Source organism: Auxenochlorella protothecoides (assembly GCF_000733215.1).
Source record: "Auxenochlorella protothecoides strain 0710 unplaced genomic scaffold scaffold78, whole genome shotgun sequence".
NCBI classification, from domain to species: Eukaryota; Viridiplantae; Chlorophyta; class Trebouxiophyceae; order Chlorellales; family Chlorellaceae; genus Auxenochlorella; species Auxenochlorella protothecoides.
The window spans coordinates 83,613-100,004 of record NW_011934236.1 but is presented as its reverse complement, the minus strand read 5'-3'; the positions used below and the strand labels follow the sequence as shown (position 1 = coordinate 100,004).

General features: G+C 67.2%; 7 protein-coding genes across 7 annotated transcripts in view; 4 read left to right on the top strand and 3 right to left on the bottom strand.

Moving 5' to 3' along the window:
- Positions 1-30: 30 nt before the first annotated feature.
- Positions 31-762, bottom strand: F751_5986 (Vacuolar transporter chaperone 1; the record flags this gene model as incomplete). Its single annotated transcript, XM_011400038.1, has 3 exons — positions 31-141; positions 325-557; positions 645-762. The coding sequence occupies 3 exons, from the start codon at positions 760-762 to the stop codon at positions 31-33; spliced, it is 462 nt and encodes a 153-aa protein (XP_011398340.1).
- Positions 763-1,301: 539 nt separating this feature from the next.
- Positions 1,302-3,374, top strand: F751_5985 (DEAD-box ATP-dependent RNA helicase 50; the record flags this gene model as incomplete). Its single annotated transcript, XM_011400037.1, has 4 exons — positions 1,302-1,619; positions 1,780-1,972; positions 2,276-3,153; positions 3,306-3,374. The coding sequence occupies 4 exons, from the start codon at positions 1,302-1,304 to the stop codon at positions 3,372-3,374; spliced, it is 1,458 nt and encodes a 485-aa protein (XP_011398339.1).
- Positions 3,375-3,620: 246 nt separating this feature from the next.
- On the bottom strand, positions 3,621-4,576 carry F751_5984 (hypothetical protein; the record flags this gene model as incomplete). Its single annotated transcript, XM_011400036.1, has 3 exons — positions 3,621-3,790; positions 3,940-4,133; positions 4,305-4,576. 3 exons carry the CDS (start codon positions 4,574-4,576, stop codon positions 3,621-3,623), a joined length of 636 nt encoding a protein of 211 aa, XP_011398338.1.
- Positions 4,577-5,261: 685 nt separating this feature from the next.
- F751_5983 (Zinc phosphodiesterase ELAC protein 2) lies at positions 5,262-8,810 on the top strand (the record flags this gene model as incomplete). Its single annotated transcript, XM_011400035.1, has 9 exons — positions 5,262-5,312; positions 5,553-6,200; positions 6,412-6,640; positions 6,832-7,098; positions 7,351-7,419; positions 7,569-7,600; positions 7,724-7,951; positions 8,057-8,482; positions 8,682-8,810. The coding sequence occupies 9 exons, from the start codon at positions 5,262-5,264 to the stop codon at positions 8,808-8,810; spliced, it is 2,079 nt and encodes a 692-aa protein (XP_011398337.1).
- A 467-nt stretch (positions 8,811-9,277) lies between these two features.
- F751_5982 (UPF0603 protein, chloroplastic) lies at positions 9,278-10,539 on the top strand (the record flags this gene model as incomplete). The annotated part of the gene is made up of 6 exons (XM_011400034.1): positions 9,278-9,332; positions 9,468-9,583; positions 9,717-9,899; positions 10,031-10,111; positions 10,226-10,399; positions 10,498-10,539. The coding sequence occupies 6 exons, from the start codon at positions 9,278-9,280 to the stop codon at positions 10,537-10,539; spliced, it is 651 nt and encodes a 216-aa protein (XP_011398336.1).
- Positions 10,540-11,213: 674 nt separating this feature from the next.
- F751_5981 (hypothetical protein) lies at positions 11,214-11,625 on the top strand (the record flags this gene model as incomplete). The annotated part of the gene is made up of 2 exons (XM_011400033.1): positions 11,214-11,290; positions 11,397-11,625. The coding sequence occupies 2 exons, from the start codon at positions 11,214-11,216 to the stop codon at positions 11,623-11,625; spliced, it is 306 nt and encodes a 101-aa protein (XP_011398335.1).
- Positions 11,626-11,911: 286 nt separating this feature from the next.
- F751_5980 (General negative regulator of transcription subunit 1) overlaps positions 11,912-16,392 on the bottom strand; it is a gene marked incomplete at both ends in the record, with an annotated part of 15,951 nt that continues 11,470 nt past the window's right edge. The window contains 7 exons of the mRNA XM_011400032.1: positions 11,912-12,020; positions 12,223-12,373; positions 12,820-13,576; positions 13,694-14,014; positions 14,240-14,404; positions 14,574-14,810; positions 15,048-15,258. Coding sequence (XP_011398334.1) covers positions 11,912-12,020; positions 12,223-12,373; positions 12,820-13,576; positions 13,694-14,014; positions 14,240-14,404; positions 14,574-14,810; positions 15,048-15,258 — 1,951 coding nt within the window. The remainder of the gene's footprint in view (positions 12,021-12,222; positions 12,374-12,819; positions 13,577-13,693; positions 14,015-14,239; positions 14,405-14,573; positions 14,811-15,047; positions 15,259-16,392) is intronic.

Below are 16,392 nucleotides of genomic sequence, written 5' to 3'. Positions count from 1 at the left end.
GTCTTCATATTAGCCACGCAGATTGGGCGGCTATCGGGACGAAACCACATCCTTGATGGCGGATGCAAGAATGAGCGTCAGACTTATCATGACGACTATCGCGACGGACAGGGGCCCCACCTTCTCATCGAAGAAGCCAATCTGCATTGCAAAGAGTGGCAAAGAAATGAAAGGAGTGAGGTCTAACAGGCGCAGAGGTACAGCGCTCATGTCAAACTGCCAATACTGGGCCTCAACACACGATGCGAATGCCAACCAAGCGCTCCTCAACCCTTACTCTCCACGTCAAGCTCAAGAAGGCGCCCCAACCCCCGCAAAACTCACCCGCTTCTTCCGGATGTTCTCGCTGCGGCTGTAGAAGATGAAGAGGGCGTACACAATCATGCCCACGGAGATGGGGAGGAGGAGCATGCTGATGAGCTCCACGGTGCGGGGGCTGATGGAGCTCTTGCGCCCCGAGGCATCCCCATCCTCCACTGAAAAGCCAGCGATGGCAGTGGCCACGGTGCCCAGCGTGGTGGCCATGCTCAGCCAAGCCAGGAACGTCCTTTCATTTGCTGCAAAGGAGCGGGCGGGGAGGGGTGAGGGGCCGGGGTGGAAAGGGTTGCAGCTGTACGGTCCACGCCAGCCCCCTCAGCACGCACCAAAGTAGGTCTTGGGCTCGATGCGAAGAGGGATTTTACGTGGCAGCTGGTACAGCGCGCCTTCCGTGTGCCCTAGGGTCCCGAACAACTGGTCGGTGACGGCGGAAGATGACGCCATGGCCAGGGGTCGGGGACAACCCTGGGCTCCGGCTGAGTCTCGGTGCCTGCAACCCTGCCGCTCCGCACCTCGAAACTTGGCGAAGATATGTAATGGACCGATTTGCGTACGTATCGAGCTGGCTGCAGGTACTTGCACAAGGGCTCGCTCTGCCCCCAGCAAAGATGCCCTGTGCAAGTGGCCTTGAGATTCCTCCTGCACGCGCGCGCGCAAACTTCTTGGGTGCGGACCCCATCCGAAACCAGCACAACGCATGCATGGCGATAGTCGCCTCTGCGACCAATGATGCAAGAAGATGATCAAAGCCTGACATTTAGATAAGATCCACAAATAGACTCATGGTGACCTGATCAGCATGGTCATTCAAGGGCTCTCGGTGCTAGCTAGGCCTGTTGCCGGAAGGCTGCACTCGGTCCCGCTCTACAGGAGACCAGAGTCATTCACAACATCATGTTCCAGCTCTCCGTGAGTAATTCTACAATCTGCTGGGTGTGCCGATGGGAGACACGTGAGCGTGGCTCCAGTGCCACAGTCCTGGCATGCCAACAGCCGGGCCTGAGCCTGGGGCCCTGCCCACCCTCTCACTCGACAGGTCTGGGCACAACGCCTACAACCGCGGCGGGGGACGCGGCCTTCGGAAGGGCCAGGAGCCCCGATGGAAGCGCAGGGAGGGGCCCCAGGGCCCTGGGCCGCCAGGTAACTCAGAGGGGCGACGGCCGTTCCGCGGCCCCCCCGGACGGCGCGAGCCCGTGGATGAGGGGCGCGAACCCCCCCGCCCCGCCGACTTCTTCGCTGCATCCAGCTTCGAGGACCTGGGGGCGTCCGAGGACCTGATCAGGGCGCTGTCCAAGACCGGCGTCACCAGGCCCTCCCACATCCAGGCATGGGGTTTGTGGGGGGGTGCACTGGGCGTGGGCTGGCGTGACAGTGCAGCTGCTGATGGGTTCTGAACAGGGGCCCTTCCATCCACACAACCCAACTCCGTACTCGTACCCCTCCATGTCCTCTCTTCATCAGGCGGCTGCCTGGAACGCGGTGACGGCCAGCCCCACCTCGGCCTTCCTGCTTGCAGACCATGCCGGCAGCGGGAAGACGCTGGCCTACCTGCTCCCCCTGGTCCAGAGGCTGAAGGAGGAGGAGCAGCGGCTGGGCCTGGCCGCCGTCACGCGCAGCAACAGCCCCCGCGTCCTCATCCTGGTCCCCACCACCGGTGAGGGTGCCTGAAGCTTGATGGTCGTGTGGTTGGGTGGAGCCGGTGGTGGGGGTGGGGGGGTGAGGGCGTTTGGAGCACCGACAAATCGATGCATGGATGATCTGCAGTACGCATCTCTATTGGTCCATCTGTTCGAATCAGCCCTAGGACAACTGCAGCGCGCTTCAGGGATGCTCTTGCGCGGCGCTCAGCCCTCCAGGATAGCCGGCTGTCGTGACCCGCTCCCCCCATCACAAAATTCTTCAAGCCACTCTCGTCACTCTTCCCCCCTCTCCCTCCCTTCCAAACCCCCCCATCCAGAGCTGTGCCGGCAGGTAGTGGGGGTGTGCCGCCGGCTGTCCGGCGCGGGGTTCCCCCTGCGCATCACGGGCCTGACCACCTCGGCGGGCAAGGACAGCCAGCTGGCGCAGCTGGCGGCGGGCGTGGATGTGGCGGTGGGCACCCCCGCGCGCGTGGCGGGCATGCTGGAGGACGGCTCGCTGGGCCTGGCCGCCCTTTCCTGCCTGGTGCTGGACGAGGTGGATGTGCTGCTGGGCAACACCACCTTCCCCGAGCAGGTGGAGGCCTCGCTGGCGGCGCCTGGGGCCTCAGACGCGGGGCTGGTCGTGGTCACCGCCAGCCTGCCCGGCGACCTGCACGACGCGCTGCTGCGGCGCTGGCCCGGTCTGCGCGCTGTGACCGGCCCGGGCCTGCACCGCCCCGCGGCGGGGGTGGAGGAGCGGCTGCTGGACTGCAGCGGCGGCGAGGAGGTGAGCGAGGAGAGCGGGTTCGCGCGCAAGGCCGACGCGCTGGCGCGGCTGCTGGCCGGCAGCCGCGCCGCGCGCACCATCGTCTTCTGCAACAAGGTGGAGGGCTGCCGCGCGGTGGAGAACTTCCTCAAGCGGCGCGAGCGGGCCGGCGGCGCGCGCGTGCTGCCCTACCACACCGCCATCGCGCCGCCGCTGCGCAAGGCCAACCTCCGCGCCTTCCTGGCCGCCCCCGGGGGCGGCGAGGGTGAGGCGCCGCTGGTCCTGCTGGCCACCGACCGGGCCTCGCGCGGCATCGACTCGGGCCTGGCGGAGCACGTGGTGCTGTTCGACTTCCCGCGGGACCCCTCCGAGTACATCCGGCGCGTGGGGCGGACGGGGCGGGGCCCAGGCGGCACGGGGCTGGTGTCGGTCCTGGTCCTGGGGAGGCAGGTTGGTAGTGGCCTTTGCTGGGGGGCGGCGGGGAGTGGATAGGAGCAATGCAGGCCGGGAAAGGGTGGCCAGTACATCACGCGCCCTGCTGGTGACTGGGTGTACCTATGTTTCCAGTCTCCTCCTCTCCCCAACAACAACCATTCACGCAGGTGAAGCTGGCGCAGGCCATCATGAACCGCAATCGAAAGGGCTTCCCGCTGTATGACATTCCGGCGTGACACGCTGTGCATGCAGGGACCGAAGGAGACGGTTGTGAGAGGGCATGCAGGGTTGACAGGGCGGCCAGTGGGTACCCACTCCCCGCCAGACATCACAGGAGGGTATACACAGGGCACCACCACAGCGCCTCAAGGACACAGTCATGAGTACAAGTCGAGCTGAAGTGTTGTGGTGCGAAGGCGGATGGGGTAAAGAATGGAAAAGAATGTGCCGCTGGATGCACAGTCGCAGGAACAGCCACCCACTCAGGGGCGCTCGCCGCGGCCCTGCTCCTCCGCCTCGGCAAACGCGCGGCGGATGGCGCCGATGTCGTCCACCACCGACACCTTGGGCAGCGACGGGCCGCCCGGCGCGCCGCCCTTTGCCGCGCCCTCGTCCTCCTGTGGCCCGAACAGCAGCAGCTGCACCGTCAGGCCTGCGCACGCGGCGAGTGAGGATACGCTGGAGGGACCTGCCTCGACGTCACCGTCGCCCAAGGCACGATCCACGCTGGGCACTCCCCATCATGCTCCCCACACCCGTCCCAGGCTCCATGTCGCTGCGCTTTCCACCCCGCCTGCGCACCTGCCAGGCCCGCGGCGTTGGCGCCGACCAGGAAGGTCGCCAGGTAGGCGCAGCAACGCACGCCAGTGGCGACCACCTGGGACACCTTTTGTGCGATGACCTGGTCGGGGACGGCCTGGTTCAGGAAGAAAGCGTCGACAGAGCGGGACAGGTAGAACATGGCGACGCAGAGCCCGCTCGCCTGCAGCGCCACTCTGCGTCATGGAGCAGGGGCTGGAACTGGAGGGGCAACGGTTGGAGGGAGCACCGCAAAGCAGCCGGCGACCGTGTGCTCCACGCGCAGGACACGGCCGGTTCCCGCGCTGGTCCTCTGCGCGGTTCCCTCGATCAGGCACTCAGATGCCAGCAACAACCCAGGGGCTCACATGGCAGAGGCCAGGGGGGTCACCTCCTCCTCCTCCTGCTTGGGGTCCAGCAGCTGCGCACCATCAGGGAGCTCCAGGTTCATCGGCCTCCACCGGCGATCCCTCTGGCCTGAGCTCGCACGCTTTGCTCGTCGCCTCCACAGTGTGACAAAGTAGGTGAGGACCAGGGCGCCGTACGCCACCCCGCCGACGGACTTGAGAGCGGCGAGGCCGGCGAGCGGCTGGTATTCACCCTCGGATGCCAGGGCCGGCGCGGCCAGGAGGGCGTCCATCACTGGCTGCAGGAGAAGCAGGGGGACCAGCCCCGCAGGGTTACCCCTGCTTGGGCCAGCTCCAGGGAGAGCTCTCGGCCTCGGATTCGCATTGAAACCAGTCTCCAGTCTCCTGATGTCGAGAAGAGGCTTCTTAGAAGCCCATGCTGTGACAGTCCGCGGTGTCGAGCCCTTGGATCGACATGGTGGCGAGAATGGCTGCCCCGGTGTCGTGAGCGACCCCAACATACTGCCCAAGCCTGGCTGAGGCTACGGTGATGTCAGATCTGCATAGGAAAATATGCTGGGTGTGAATCCAGGCCGGAAGTCGCTTCTTGCCTGCTGTAATTCATGTTGCGAGTCTTATCTGATGTCGACGCTTCCTTGGCGCGCCCAGAGGAGCTAGCGCCCAGAACATGCATGGCGCCCGCATGTTGCGCGCAGAACGAACATTATTCCTATGTGAGCCATTGGTGCTCTTTGGTAAAATACTTTAACAGCGCCACCTATTAAGCGCATGCCTGGGCTGCTGCTGGTTGCCACCCCGCACACAGGCAGAGCACTCAGAGCGGCTCCAACCCAACACCTCGTTCTGAATCGCGAGCCCTCGAGCCAGGCTCACAACATTGCTCTGCGTTTCTCTGCTCCTGGTTCCCTGCTCCTCAGATCCCCGCCGCGCCGCACCCTCGCGGGCTTCGTGCGGGCCATGGCGAAGGACCAGGACCTCAACCCCGCCAACACCTCGGCCTATGTCCAGGTGTGCTCAATGAATCATGGGTAGAAGGTTCCAAGGGATGATGTTCTTACAGCATGGGGTAATGTCGCTGCGATCGTCTCCTACCAAGTGGCCCTGCGGCTCTCAGTGACCCTCCTCATGGTGCAAGCCTGATGTCCTTTGTGTTTTGGCAGCCGTTTCAGAGTCAATTGCGTGCCTTGCCGTTCAGCATGCGCCCGCACTGAAACTGAGCCTCCCGCTTCCCCTTCCCCCCAATTGCAGGTGCTGGGCGTGGGCGCTGATGCCCCCTCCTCCTCCCCCTCTGTCCTCCTCTTCTTTGACCGCCAGCGCTACCTGTTCAACATGGGGGAGGGCTTCCAGCGCTACTGTGTGGAGCACCGGATCAAGCTGGCACGCATGTCCGCCCTGCTCCTCACCCGCGTGTCGGCGGCCACAGCCGGCGGCCTGCCCGGTTCCCTGCTCACCATGGCCGACTCGTCCGCCGGCGGGCTGCTGGCCGGCCAGGCCAGCATGGCGCTCCATGGGCCGCCGGGGCTGTCTGCCCTGCTGAACGCCTACCGCACCTTTGTGAACCTGAAGGACGTGGGGCTGGGCATGCAGGAGCTGCAGCACGCCCAGCCCGCCGTCGCCAACGAGCTGGTGACCATCACCCCCTTCCTGCTCACTGCTGGCGAGGCTGAGGGGGCGGCTGCTGCGGGCGGCGAGGTGTCCGCGCTGGGTGCAGGAAGAGAGGGTCCAACGTCGACTTCCGATGCTGAAGTGACGGCAGGGAGCACAAGGGAGGCCGCTGGCAAGGACGGCGAGGAGCGGGCCGCCAAGCGGCTCAAGCCCGGCGAGCCAGGACCAGGGGCGGTGGCCTGCTATGCGGCCGAGCTCCCAGACATCCCGGGCAAGTTCCAGCCCCAGAAGGTGTGAAGAAGGGCTTGGCTTGGCTTGTTGAAAGAGCTTGCTGTTGATCTGCAGGGCAGTGCGAAGGCAGACGTGCAACCCAGTTCTTGTCTGCCCCGCCTGTGTTTCTGCCCATGCACCTGTTGGGCACCTCCTGAACACCGGCGCGGCCAGACAAACATGTGGGCAGCATGCACCCACCTCTCCTCCCCCACCTTGCAACACCTTCCAGGCGGCGGCGCTGGGTGTGCCTCGCGGCCCCACCTACGGCCGCCTGGTGCGGGGGGAGAGCGTGCTGTCCACAAACGGATCCACCATCACCCCCGCCGACGTCATGGATCCCGCCACCCCCGGCCCGGTGGTGCTCGTCGTCGACTGCCCATCGGCGGCGTACCTGCCCGCGCTCGCGGCCTCCGAGGACCTCCAGACCTTTGCACAGGGCGGCAACAAGGCCAGCAAGGGTGAGGGCCTGGATGTGGGGGGCGGGAGTGCGCTGGAGATTGAAGCATGTGCCCTGGGCCACCCCACATCCATCCCAGGGTTGGATCCTGAACATGACGGCGCCTGTCGTGACAATGATGCTGTACCACTGTGCAGCTCTGGGCCAACCTGCGTACACCTTTCCTCCTCTACATTCCCTCCACCAACACAGTGGCGTGCATAGTGCACCTCACCCCCGCTGGCGTGCTCGCGCTGCCAGAGTACCAGGCGTGGGCAGCGCGATTTGACCCCGGTGCATCACACATCCTGGCCTCCGCCGCCGGCAAGGCCGGGCAGCCGGTGATGAGGGCGGCTGCGGGTGTCCAGGCCAAGCTCAACGCCCTGGACGCCACCGTCTTCCCCCTCCAGCAGTCGCTGCTGCCCTCCGATGGAGCAGGCAGCGAGCGGGCCATCCCCCTGCCAGGCATGTCATCCCACTGTGGGGTACTTGGGTGGTCCTGCCAAGCTCCCTTCACTGCCACGCCCGCGTGTGGATGATGGTCCTCGATCTATCCACTGAACAGCGCATGAACCCATGTGGTCAATCATCCATCCTAGTGACTGACACGCGCGAGCCCTCCCTACCTGTTCTGGTTTCCGGTGGCAGGCCGATCTGCGATACCCGTTTGGGTGCATGGCCTCCTAGACCGCCGCCCGACCTCCTGCACCCCCCTTTCCTCCCCCTTCTCAGGCGGCGTCGCGGGCGACAACCTGCTGCGTTTCAACCTGCGCCCCGTGGCCAAGCGCGGCCTGGACTCATGTGAGCGGAGCCACTGTGTGAGGGGGTGCGATGGACCCAGTCATGGAACCCCCTATCGGAAGATTCCTGTCTGCGCTTGGCGCAGGCACGATGTGCATGCAGGAAGGGCCGACTCGATCCCGACCACCTTTCTCCCTCGTTCCGCGCAGCCGAGGTGCCGGAGGCGCTGAGCGCCGAGGCGGTCCGGGCCGAGCTGGCGGCCTCCCCCGCGGGCGAGGCCATCGCGGCTCTGGGCCCCGCCGCCGCCGTCCCCGGCGACCACCCCCCCCCCTGCCTGGCCAGCGCCGGCCCCCGCAGCCTGGAGGTGACCTTCCTGGGCACGGGCGCGGCGGTGCCCAGCAAGTACCGCAACGTGACGGGGACGCTGGTGGACTGCTTCGAGGCCGGGGCGCTGCTGGTGGACTGTGGGGAGGGCACGCTGGGCCAGCTGGAGCGGTCGGAGCGGTCGGCGGGGACGGCAGCCCTGCTTCGCCGCCTGCGCGGAGTCTGGATCTCCCACATCCACGCCGACCACCACGTCGGCCTGGCCTCGGTGCTGGCCGCGCGCGCGGCGGCGCTGGGCGCCGACGCGCCGGCGCTGACGGTGTTGGCACCGCGGTCGCTGCGCCGCGCGCTGGGCGCGTACGCCGCGCTCGAGGCGGCGCCCTGCGCCTGGGTGGACGTGGCCTGCTCCGTCCCGGGGGCAGCCGACGTGCCGGAGGCCTCGGCCGCGGCGCTGGCGCGCCTCGCCGCCGACCTGGGCCTCGCGCGCCTCGTCAGCTTCCGCGTGGAGCACTGCGCGCACGCCTACGGCCTGGCGCTGGAGGCCGCGGCCGGCTGGAAGCTGGTCTTCTCGGGCGACACCCGGCCCTGCGAGGCGGTGCGGGATGCCGCCCGGGGGGCAACCCTGCTGGTGCACGAAGCAACCTTCGAGGACGAGCTGGCGGAAGAGGCGCTGGCCAAGAACCACTGCACCACCAGCGAGGCGGTGGACACCGCGGCGGCGGCGGGGGCCTACCGCACCGTGCTCACCCACTTCTCGCAGCGCTACCCCAAGATCCCGGTCATCGACGCAAACTTCCAGGTAACCATGTGTTTCGTGGGGGTGATCATCATCATGTCTCTATAGGGACGAGGTACCTGCCGAGTGCTGACATCAAGAGCTGGAGGTGCTGAGCATGGGAGGGAGCAACTTCATCTGTCCCACAGGGCCCATGGCCTGCTGTGCAGGGCCACCTTCTCCCCACCCTCGATCAACTACCCCCCCCGAACCTCTTTGGCAGGGATCGGTGGGCATCGCCTTCGATCTCATGCGCATCAACCTGGTGGACCTGCCCCGGCTGCCGAGCCTGGTGCCGAAGCTGAAACTCCTCTTTGCGGAGCCGGAGGACGCCGGGGTGGGCGACGACTGAGTGCTGCATGCCCCTGCACGGCATGCGAGAGTGTGAGATTTACCTATGCATCACCCTACGCGTACGACTGTCGAGTACCATGTCGCCGGGGGCGACATTCGCGCTGCCTGTGGTCGGGGACACCGGTTGACAGCAGATCGGGTTGGATTTACAGGGATGGAGCATGTTTACGGAAGGGGCACGCGACCGTAAACCCCATTCGCATTCTCTCGATCACAACACATTTTCAGAATCTGTGTCGGTCGGCATTCACCCCCCAGCATGCTCGGCGTCGGCTTGGGTACCAGTGTGCAACCGCACGGCGGTCGGACATGTTTGGTCCGCTCGGCACGTCCATGCGCTCGCCCGACACCTCGCGTGTTGGCCGCAAAATGCATCGTCGCTGAACACAGGACCAAGGAAACTGGACTGGGACACCGCGTCGCTGGCATGGTCAGCACGGACTATGTGTGCTGGTGTGAGAGTGCATGGCAGAGTTCCGCAATGACGCTCGATACGACAGGGACTCTGTCGACCATGCCCGTGCGCTCGCCTCAGCCCGAGCATCAATTTCAGAACGTGATTGAATTTCCTAGCACCATATCCCCCCACCTCAGATTGTAGCAGCCGGAGCTGCCTTGTCTCTTGTGGCCAGCCCGGTTTGCCTGCCGGCCGCAGCTTCGGAGGCCGACCTGGTGGGCGATGGAACGCCCACAGAGTACATCATCGACGATGCCAAAGTGCTCAATCGCACCACGCGCAGCGAGCTGGGGTCTCGGCTGAAGAGCCTTGAGGTGATGTTGGGGCTTATTGGTGGATGGGTCGCATGCCGTTTCACGGGCGCACCTACGTTGCAGCGGTGGCGATTTTGCAGGCAGGCTTTTTGCTGGAAGCCAGGGGACTGATCATGAAGTATCCCGCTCACAGGAAGCAACGGGGTACAGGCTGGAGGTGGCAACCGTGAGGAAGCTGGAGGTGGAGCCAGATGCATTTGCGCTGGGTGACAAGCTTCTTGGCAAGTGGTATGGGCAGCCGGACAAGCAGGGCATCCTGCTCATTGTCACCACCGGAAAGGACGGCGCGCTCACCGGCGGCCCTGCCTTTGTCAAGGTCTGATTGGCTGGGAGGAGCCTGGCTGTCGTGACAAGGGTATGTGATTGCTCCATTGCACTGAGTCGTGCACCCCTTCTACCCACACATGCAAGCGTAGTGCCCCTGACCCTCACCCACCACCTTTGCAGGCCGTCGGAGAGGACCTTGTGGACTCTGTGGTGGGCGAGAACATTCCCATCCTGACTGAGCAGGAGAAGTACAATGCGACTGTGAGCCAGGGAGGGTTTTTCCGAGTCACACTTTGCCTGGCAGCCACCCCTGCACGAGCCGCATTCCGGGCGCCACAGCATGGCGACTCAGCAGGTCCATCCCGAAATCCCTAGGTGCTGTCCTCCGTGGAGCGCATTGCTGCTCGGCTGGAGGGGAAGGAGGTGCCTGCCGCCCCCCAGCGTGCCGACACCGAGCGGCGTAGGACGTACAAGACCAAGGCGGAGACCGAGCAGAAGAAGCCGGTGACATCCACCATAGTGCTCACCCTCCTCGCCATCTCATTCGTGGTATGTTCCATGGGCTGCGTAGGAGTGGGCCAGGCTGGGTGACCCTGGATGCATGAGGTGGGAAGTTTGAACCCCACTCGTGACTGCTTTACACACAGGTGCCCATGCTGCAATACTTTGGGTACACCAATAAGGACTGAGGAGCATCTTGGCCATTCTGGGGAGCACTGGCCACTGAAGACAGATGCTGTTGCATCCCATTGAAAGATGCTTGAGCTCACATGCCTACTGCGTGTGTGTTGCTAAGGATCGCAGCAGAGGCGCAACCCTCGAAACACGGGAAGTGCGCAGCTGGCCAGGGCGCGGGGCTGGGGAGAGCACCGGCAAGGGCACCCCTCAACACCGAGGAGCAGGCCACAACAGCAACACATTCGTCACCGAGCAGATATATTATAACTTCGCGCATCTTCTTTCGCTCTCACCATTCGTCAGCAACGCGTCAGCGACGGCACTACGCACTGCCTTCCGCCCACTTTGAAACGGGAGTCGAGCTGCTCGAGTGAGAGGTATCTCTAAAGCCCCCACCATACTGCGCCAGGGAGACTCAAGGATACCCAATTTCTAGCTTGAGAGCCGTCGGGCCTCACGCAGCGTGTGTGAACGCCTTGGCTAGACGGAACGATGGCGGTGGAGACGCGTGCACACAGGTGTGTTACAGGACTCTTCAATGGTGGACAAGGCATTTTGCTGGACTATGCATGGAATGAAGACATACACCTATGGCGCGTGCGCTCGCAGGAGGAGGTCGACCGGCCCCTTGCCCAGTACCACCTTTGAACAAAATGGCGAGGCCGAGACCCCCAGCCCCAGCGAGATGATCGCGCGCTTCCAGGCAATCCTCGCGGAGGAAAAGGCCAGGAGAGAGCGTAACGTGATCACCCGTGCCTACAGGTGCGAGACCAAGAGGGGGTGGGCTGACTGAGTCGCACAGCGAGGCAGCCCTGCTTGTGGTAGCAGCGTCTTCCCGACCAAACCCCTTGCACAACCACCGTCACAGCCGGGTGAAGCGCGTGTATGAGCACATGATCTTCGGCCTGGGCATCTACATGCTGGAGCCCTGGGAGATGGCGATGGTCTGGATCAGCCTCCTGGTCATGTTCTGCCTGGTCTGCTCGGCCATTCTGCACATCCTCCAGAACCTCGGGGCGGTGACCCTCGATACCCCGGCGCCCTGGACCCTCCTGAAGAGGGCGCTCCACCTCGTGCCCGTCACCAGCCACTCGTGAGCTCGTTTTCCCCAGAGCGCGCAGCGTGTCTCCTTTTTGCAGTCTGACTGCAAGGTCAAGCCCCAAGAATACATGCCTCTGAGACTGGGTTCGCGGGGGTGAAGGGGGAATGACAAGCGGTGTTGTGGACTATTCAGTCACAAGGGTCGATGCATTCTCTGGTGCGGTGGGCGCGGCACTGAAGGGGTGAGGGTCATTTTCAGGCCTCGGCCGCAAGGCATCACAGCGTGCCGTGTCACCAGTACGCCAGGTATCAGCAGTCTGGGTGCTCTCGGGCAGGTCCCCATCACGGGCCCTGCGCCAGGCTGGCAAGCACCTCGTCCACGTGGTCGAGGTTCCAGGCCTCACCCGCTGCCTGGAACTCCAGCCTCGCAGCCTCCAGACTCGCACGCACCCTGCGGCCGGGAGAAGGTGCGCTGTGGACTCCGGGCGCAAAGTCAGACGGCACGATCTTTGGGGACCAAGCTGGCACAGGGAGTTGTACGCAGTGACGTGGACCCCACGGTCTGACAGGAAGAGTGGACGCCGAGCCAAACGCCGCCTGCACGCGACTGAGGCCCCCACTACCCTCTCTGCATCCCAAGTAGAATGGCGCACCTGGCGCGGGCCTCGGTGGCCAGATCCATGCCGTCCTCGGCTGCAAGCCAGCACTCGGCCTGCGTCAAGTGCGCCTCTCCGGCCAGGGCTCGGGACTCCGCCGCGAGGACCACCGGCAGCGCGGCGTCCAGCTGGCGCTGCGCTGCACGCGCTTCGCCCAGGTGGCACAGGATCCGGGCCTGTGAAGAGTGGAGGTGGGGGGGTGGTAGGTCCCCACGTGGTGCCTTTGCTGTCGGATCTTCTTGAGTCAGGCAGAGGTCAGAGGACGGCTGGTAGTGCCCGCCGCCACAGCCCCAGAGCTGGCACAATCGCGACGAGTCGGCCCGGTGACCAAGGAGCCTGCCTTCCGGTCGCCCCTGGGTAATCGGGCAAAGCGCGATCAAACCCGCCCTCGATTATTCAACCTCCCCTCCTCCCGCCCCCCCCAAACCACATCCCTCACTCACACAGCCCCACTGACCAGCACAAGCCGGGCCCGCGCAGCAAGGGGGTCCGCGGCGCAGCGTGCCGCGCTTCCCAGCGCCGCCAGCGCGGCGGGCATGGCGCCCGCGGCGTCCCCGCCCTCGCCCCGCGCCGCGGCGCCCAGGAGCAGAGCACGCGCGGCTGGCAGCGCACGCTCGCAGGACAGCGCGGCGGCGTGCAGGGCCTGGGCGCCGCGCTCGGCGCCATCGTGCTCGCAGCGCAGCGCCGCGGCGGCCGTCGCCAGCTCGCCGGCCTGCAGGTCGAGGTCGGCGCGGAGGGCGGCCGCGCCAGGCCCCGCCAGTGCGGCCAGGCGGCCCGCCCAGTGCCGCGCCAACCACGCGTCGCCGACCGCCAGCGCTCGGCGCCCCTCCAAACATGCGCGTGCGGCCGCCACCCTCGATCGCACAGCCGCCGACAGGCTGGAGGGGATGTCGACCCGGCCGATTGCCACCTCTCCCTCATCGTTCAGCCAACCGCCTCCCACCTCGCACATGCCGTCCATCGCGACGCGCCCCTCCTCGCGTTTGCCTTTGGGCGCATCGCACACATCACCCCTTCCCTCCCCAGCTCCCCCCAGGGTGGCATCCAGGAGCCTCAGGCCCTGCGCGGGCCCCGCCACGCCCGCCTGGCTGTCGGCCAGGAGCAGCAGCGCCTCGACGCGCTCCGCATCGCCCGCCGCCGCGTCCCGCAGCGCCAGCAGGCAGCGCAGCTGGGCCAGCCTCGGCGCGCCCGCCCGCTCCCAGGCTGCGGCGGGAAGCAGTTGCGAGCGCGCCGCCAGCGCGGCTGTTGTTCCTGCGGCGTGCCGTGGGGCACCCCCCGGCGGCCAGCCGGTGTCATCGCCCCCGCCCTCCCCCAGCACGCTGCCCGTGCCAAGGAACAGGTCCGACAGGCCCTGCACCGTAGCGAGCGCCGCGGCGGAGGCGGCCGTGGGGCCAGGCTCGCCAGATACTCCGTCGCTGACGCGCGCCGCGTGCGGCGGCGCCGGCGGCACTGCGGCCTCCAGCCGCACGCAGGCCGCCAGCCGCGCCGCGTCGGCCGCCGTGTCCTGCGCCTTGACCACAGCCACGTCGCCGGCCTCCAGCCCGGCTTCCGAGTCCAAACGCGCGCGCGCCAGGCGACTCGCGACCGCCAGCGACGGCTCGGCCAGGGCCTGCGCGCGGCGAAAAACGCGGTCCAGCTGCGCCGCCAAGTCGCGCGCAGGGCAGGGCGTGGCGGCGTCCTCTTCCCCCGCGCCCCTGCCTCGTGCCAGCCCGGCAACGTCGGCCAGCGCGCCCAGCGCGTGCGCCAAAGTGGCGTGCGCACCGCCGGCCTGCGCCGCGCGGACGACCTCCTCCAGGCCACGCCGCGCGCGCGCGGCGTGCCCGGCGCGCGCATGCGCCTGCGCCAGCGCCAGCGGGCCGCGCTGCAGCAGGTGAGAGGGGGCCCCCGCTCCGCCGCCGGAGCGGTCGTGATAGCGGTGCAGCGCGTCGCGCGCCGCGGGGAAGTCGCCGGTGCGCAGCGCCGCCAGGTGCGCCGCCAGGTCGGCGAGCGGGGGACCCAGTGGGGCATCAGGCACCGCCCCGCTTTCTTCCCGACCACATGACGCCAGGGCGTGGGACTCCAGGCGCGCACGCAAGATGCCCAGGTCCACCGCCGCGGGCACGGGCGTCGATGCGGGGGCGGTGCCGGAGACGGCGTGGTGCACCGCCAGCTGCACCTCCTCCAGCAGGTCGCACACGGCCTGCGGGGAAGTGGAGGGTTCATTGCAGGCGGGGATGCCATCAACGCTCCAGCCTCGTTCAAACATCAGGCCGAGAGCATTTTCAACACATCTCACGCAGCCGGCGAGGCGTGTGCTGAGTCGAGTGCGCACGCCCTGCAACACTCCTTCCCTCCTTCAACCTCTTCACCTCGAAGGGCATGCGGCCAAACAGGGCCCCCGCGCGGCGCAGGAAGAGACCCAGCGCGCTGTTGGGCTCCGGGGCGGGGCGGGGGGTCGCATGGCCGGCCGCCAGCGCCGCCGCGGTGGCAAACAGGGAGGTGAGGTCGTCGGCGGTCTGCATGGCGGAGAGCGTGCCGCCCAGCCAGTCCAGCACGTCCTGCGGGTAGGCCGAGTCGCGCAGCCGGAGGTCCCCTTCGAGGCAGGCCTGTGGTGGCGATGGGCGCTGAGCTTGGATTCACAGGGAACTCTTGGATCGATGGGTCCAGATCTCTGCATCAATGCCCCAAGATCTACACATGGAGTGCATGCCTGAGCGGGTAGTGCGACCACAGGGTGAGACGGCGCGTCCACCCCCACGCAACCCAACGCACGGCTGGGTTGTGATGCCATGTCACCCGTCGCCATTCGCAATGCCACGACTCCCCCAGTACCCCCTAGTCACCTTGATGCGCTCGGCCAGGGCTGCGATGGACCTCCCGGGCCCCGGCCAGTCCTCCAGGAGCTCGGCATGTATGAATCGGGGCAGGGCGTCCCCCGCCTCCTCCTCCGGGGGTGCGGGGTCCGCCTCCGGGTCCTGGCGCAGGGCACAGGTCAGGAGGGCCACCAGGGCCACATCGTAGGGGCAGAGCCCCTCCCCCGCACTCGCCATGCCTCTGGGGACGTGTGGGCGAGGCGGGCGCCTTGTGGCACCGGGCTCCCATCGCCGAGCGATTTCGTATTCCGGCCCCGCTTTCCACCGGAGGCCGGCCTTCCTCCAGGCCAGGAACAGGAACCTCGTGACAACTTACAGAGCGATGCCCGACGACCCAGCAGCTGAAAAATAGGCAGAGAGCATGAACATGGGCCCAGCGCGTGGGACGGGGAATCAACGGGGGGTGCCCTGGCGTCCGGCCAGGCACATGATTCGCAGCACTGCCCCGCTCGCCACTGCGCCAGGCTGACGAGACTAGCGTGTTGGGCGACCCACGGCTCCAGGCAGTACCTCAGGCGGCGGCGGCCTCCGGCGCCGCGCCGGCCTGGTGCGGCGGCGCTCCGCCCCCCGGCCCCATGGCCGAGCGCGACATGGACTCGAACAGGCGCTCGATGTCCGGCGCGCAGCGCGTGAAGGCGTGGCTCCAGAAGTCGTAGCGCGGGTCCTTCAGAAGCTCGATGAAGGTGACCAGCAGGCCCCAGGGGTGGGGCCGCGTCGCGATCAGTCGCTCCAGCAGCACGCGCGTGAGCTGCTCGGCCACCGCCTCGCGCGGCGCGCGTGCGAACAGGCCCAGCAGCGCGACGCTGAAGGCCGCGGTGTGCGCGCTGGGGTAGCGCAGCTGGTTGGCCAGCGCGTCCAGCAGCGCGCCGCAGGCGGGCGGGTCCAGCGCGCCGGCCAGCCCCGCCAGCAGGTCCAGGTGGGGCGTGGGCGGTGCGGCGGCGGCGCCGTCCTTGGCGCCACCGTCCCTGGCGCTGCCCCGCAGCACCAGGTAGACGCCCAGCGTGGCCACGGCGCGGTGCGCGGGGTTGCCGCGCGCGCGCGCGCCGGGCGCGGGCTCCGCCGCCGCCGCCTCGCCCAGTGCGGAGAGCAGCGCGGGCAGCGCCTCGGCCGCGGCGCCGCCGGCGCCCAGCGCGGCGTCGGCCGCGGCGCGCAGCCCGGCCGGCAGCAGGGTCTCTGGAACGGGGGCGCCGCGCGGCGCCGCCTCCGTCTCGGGCATGGCGGCGATGGCCTGGCCCGTGGTGAAGGGGTCGGGCAGGTGCATGGACCGCGGGAAGGCCGACAGCACCAGGTTGCGCAGCTGTGTGAACGTGTGGTA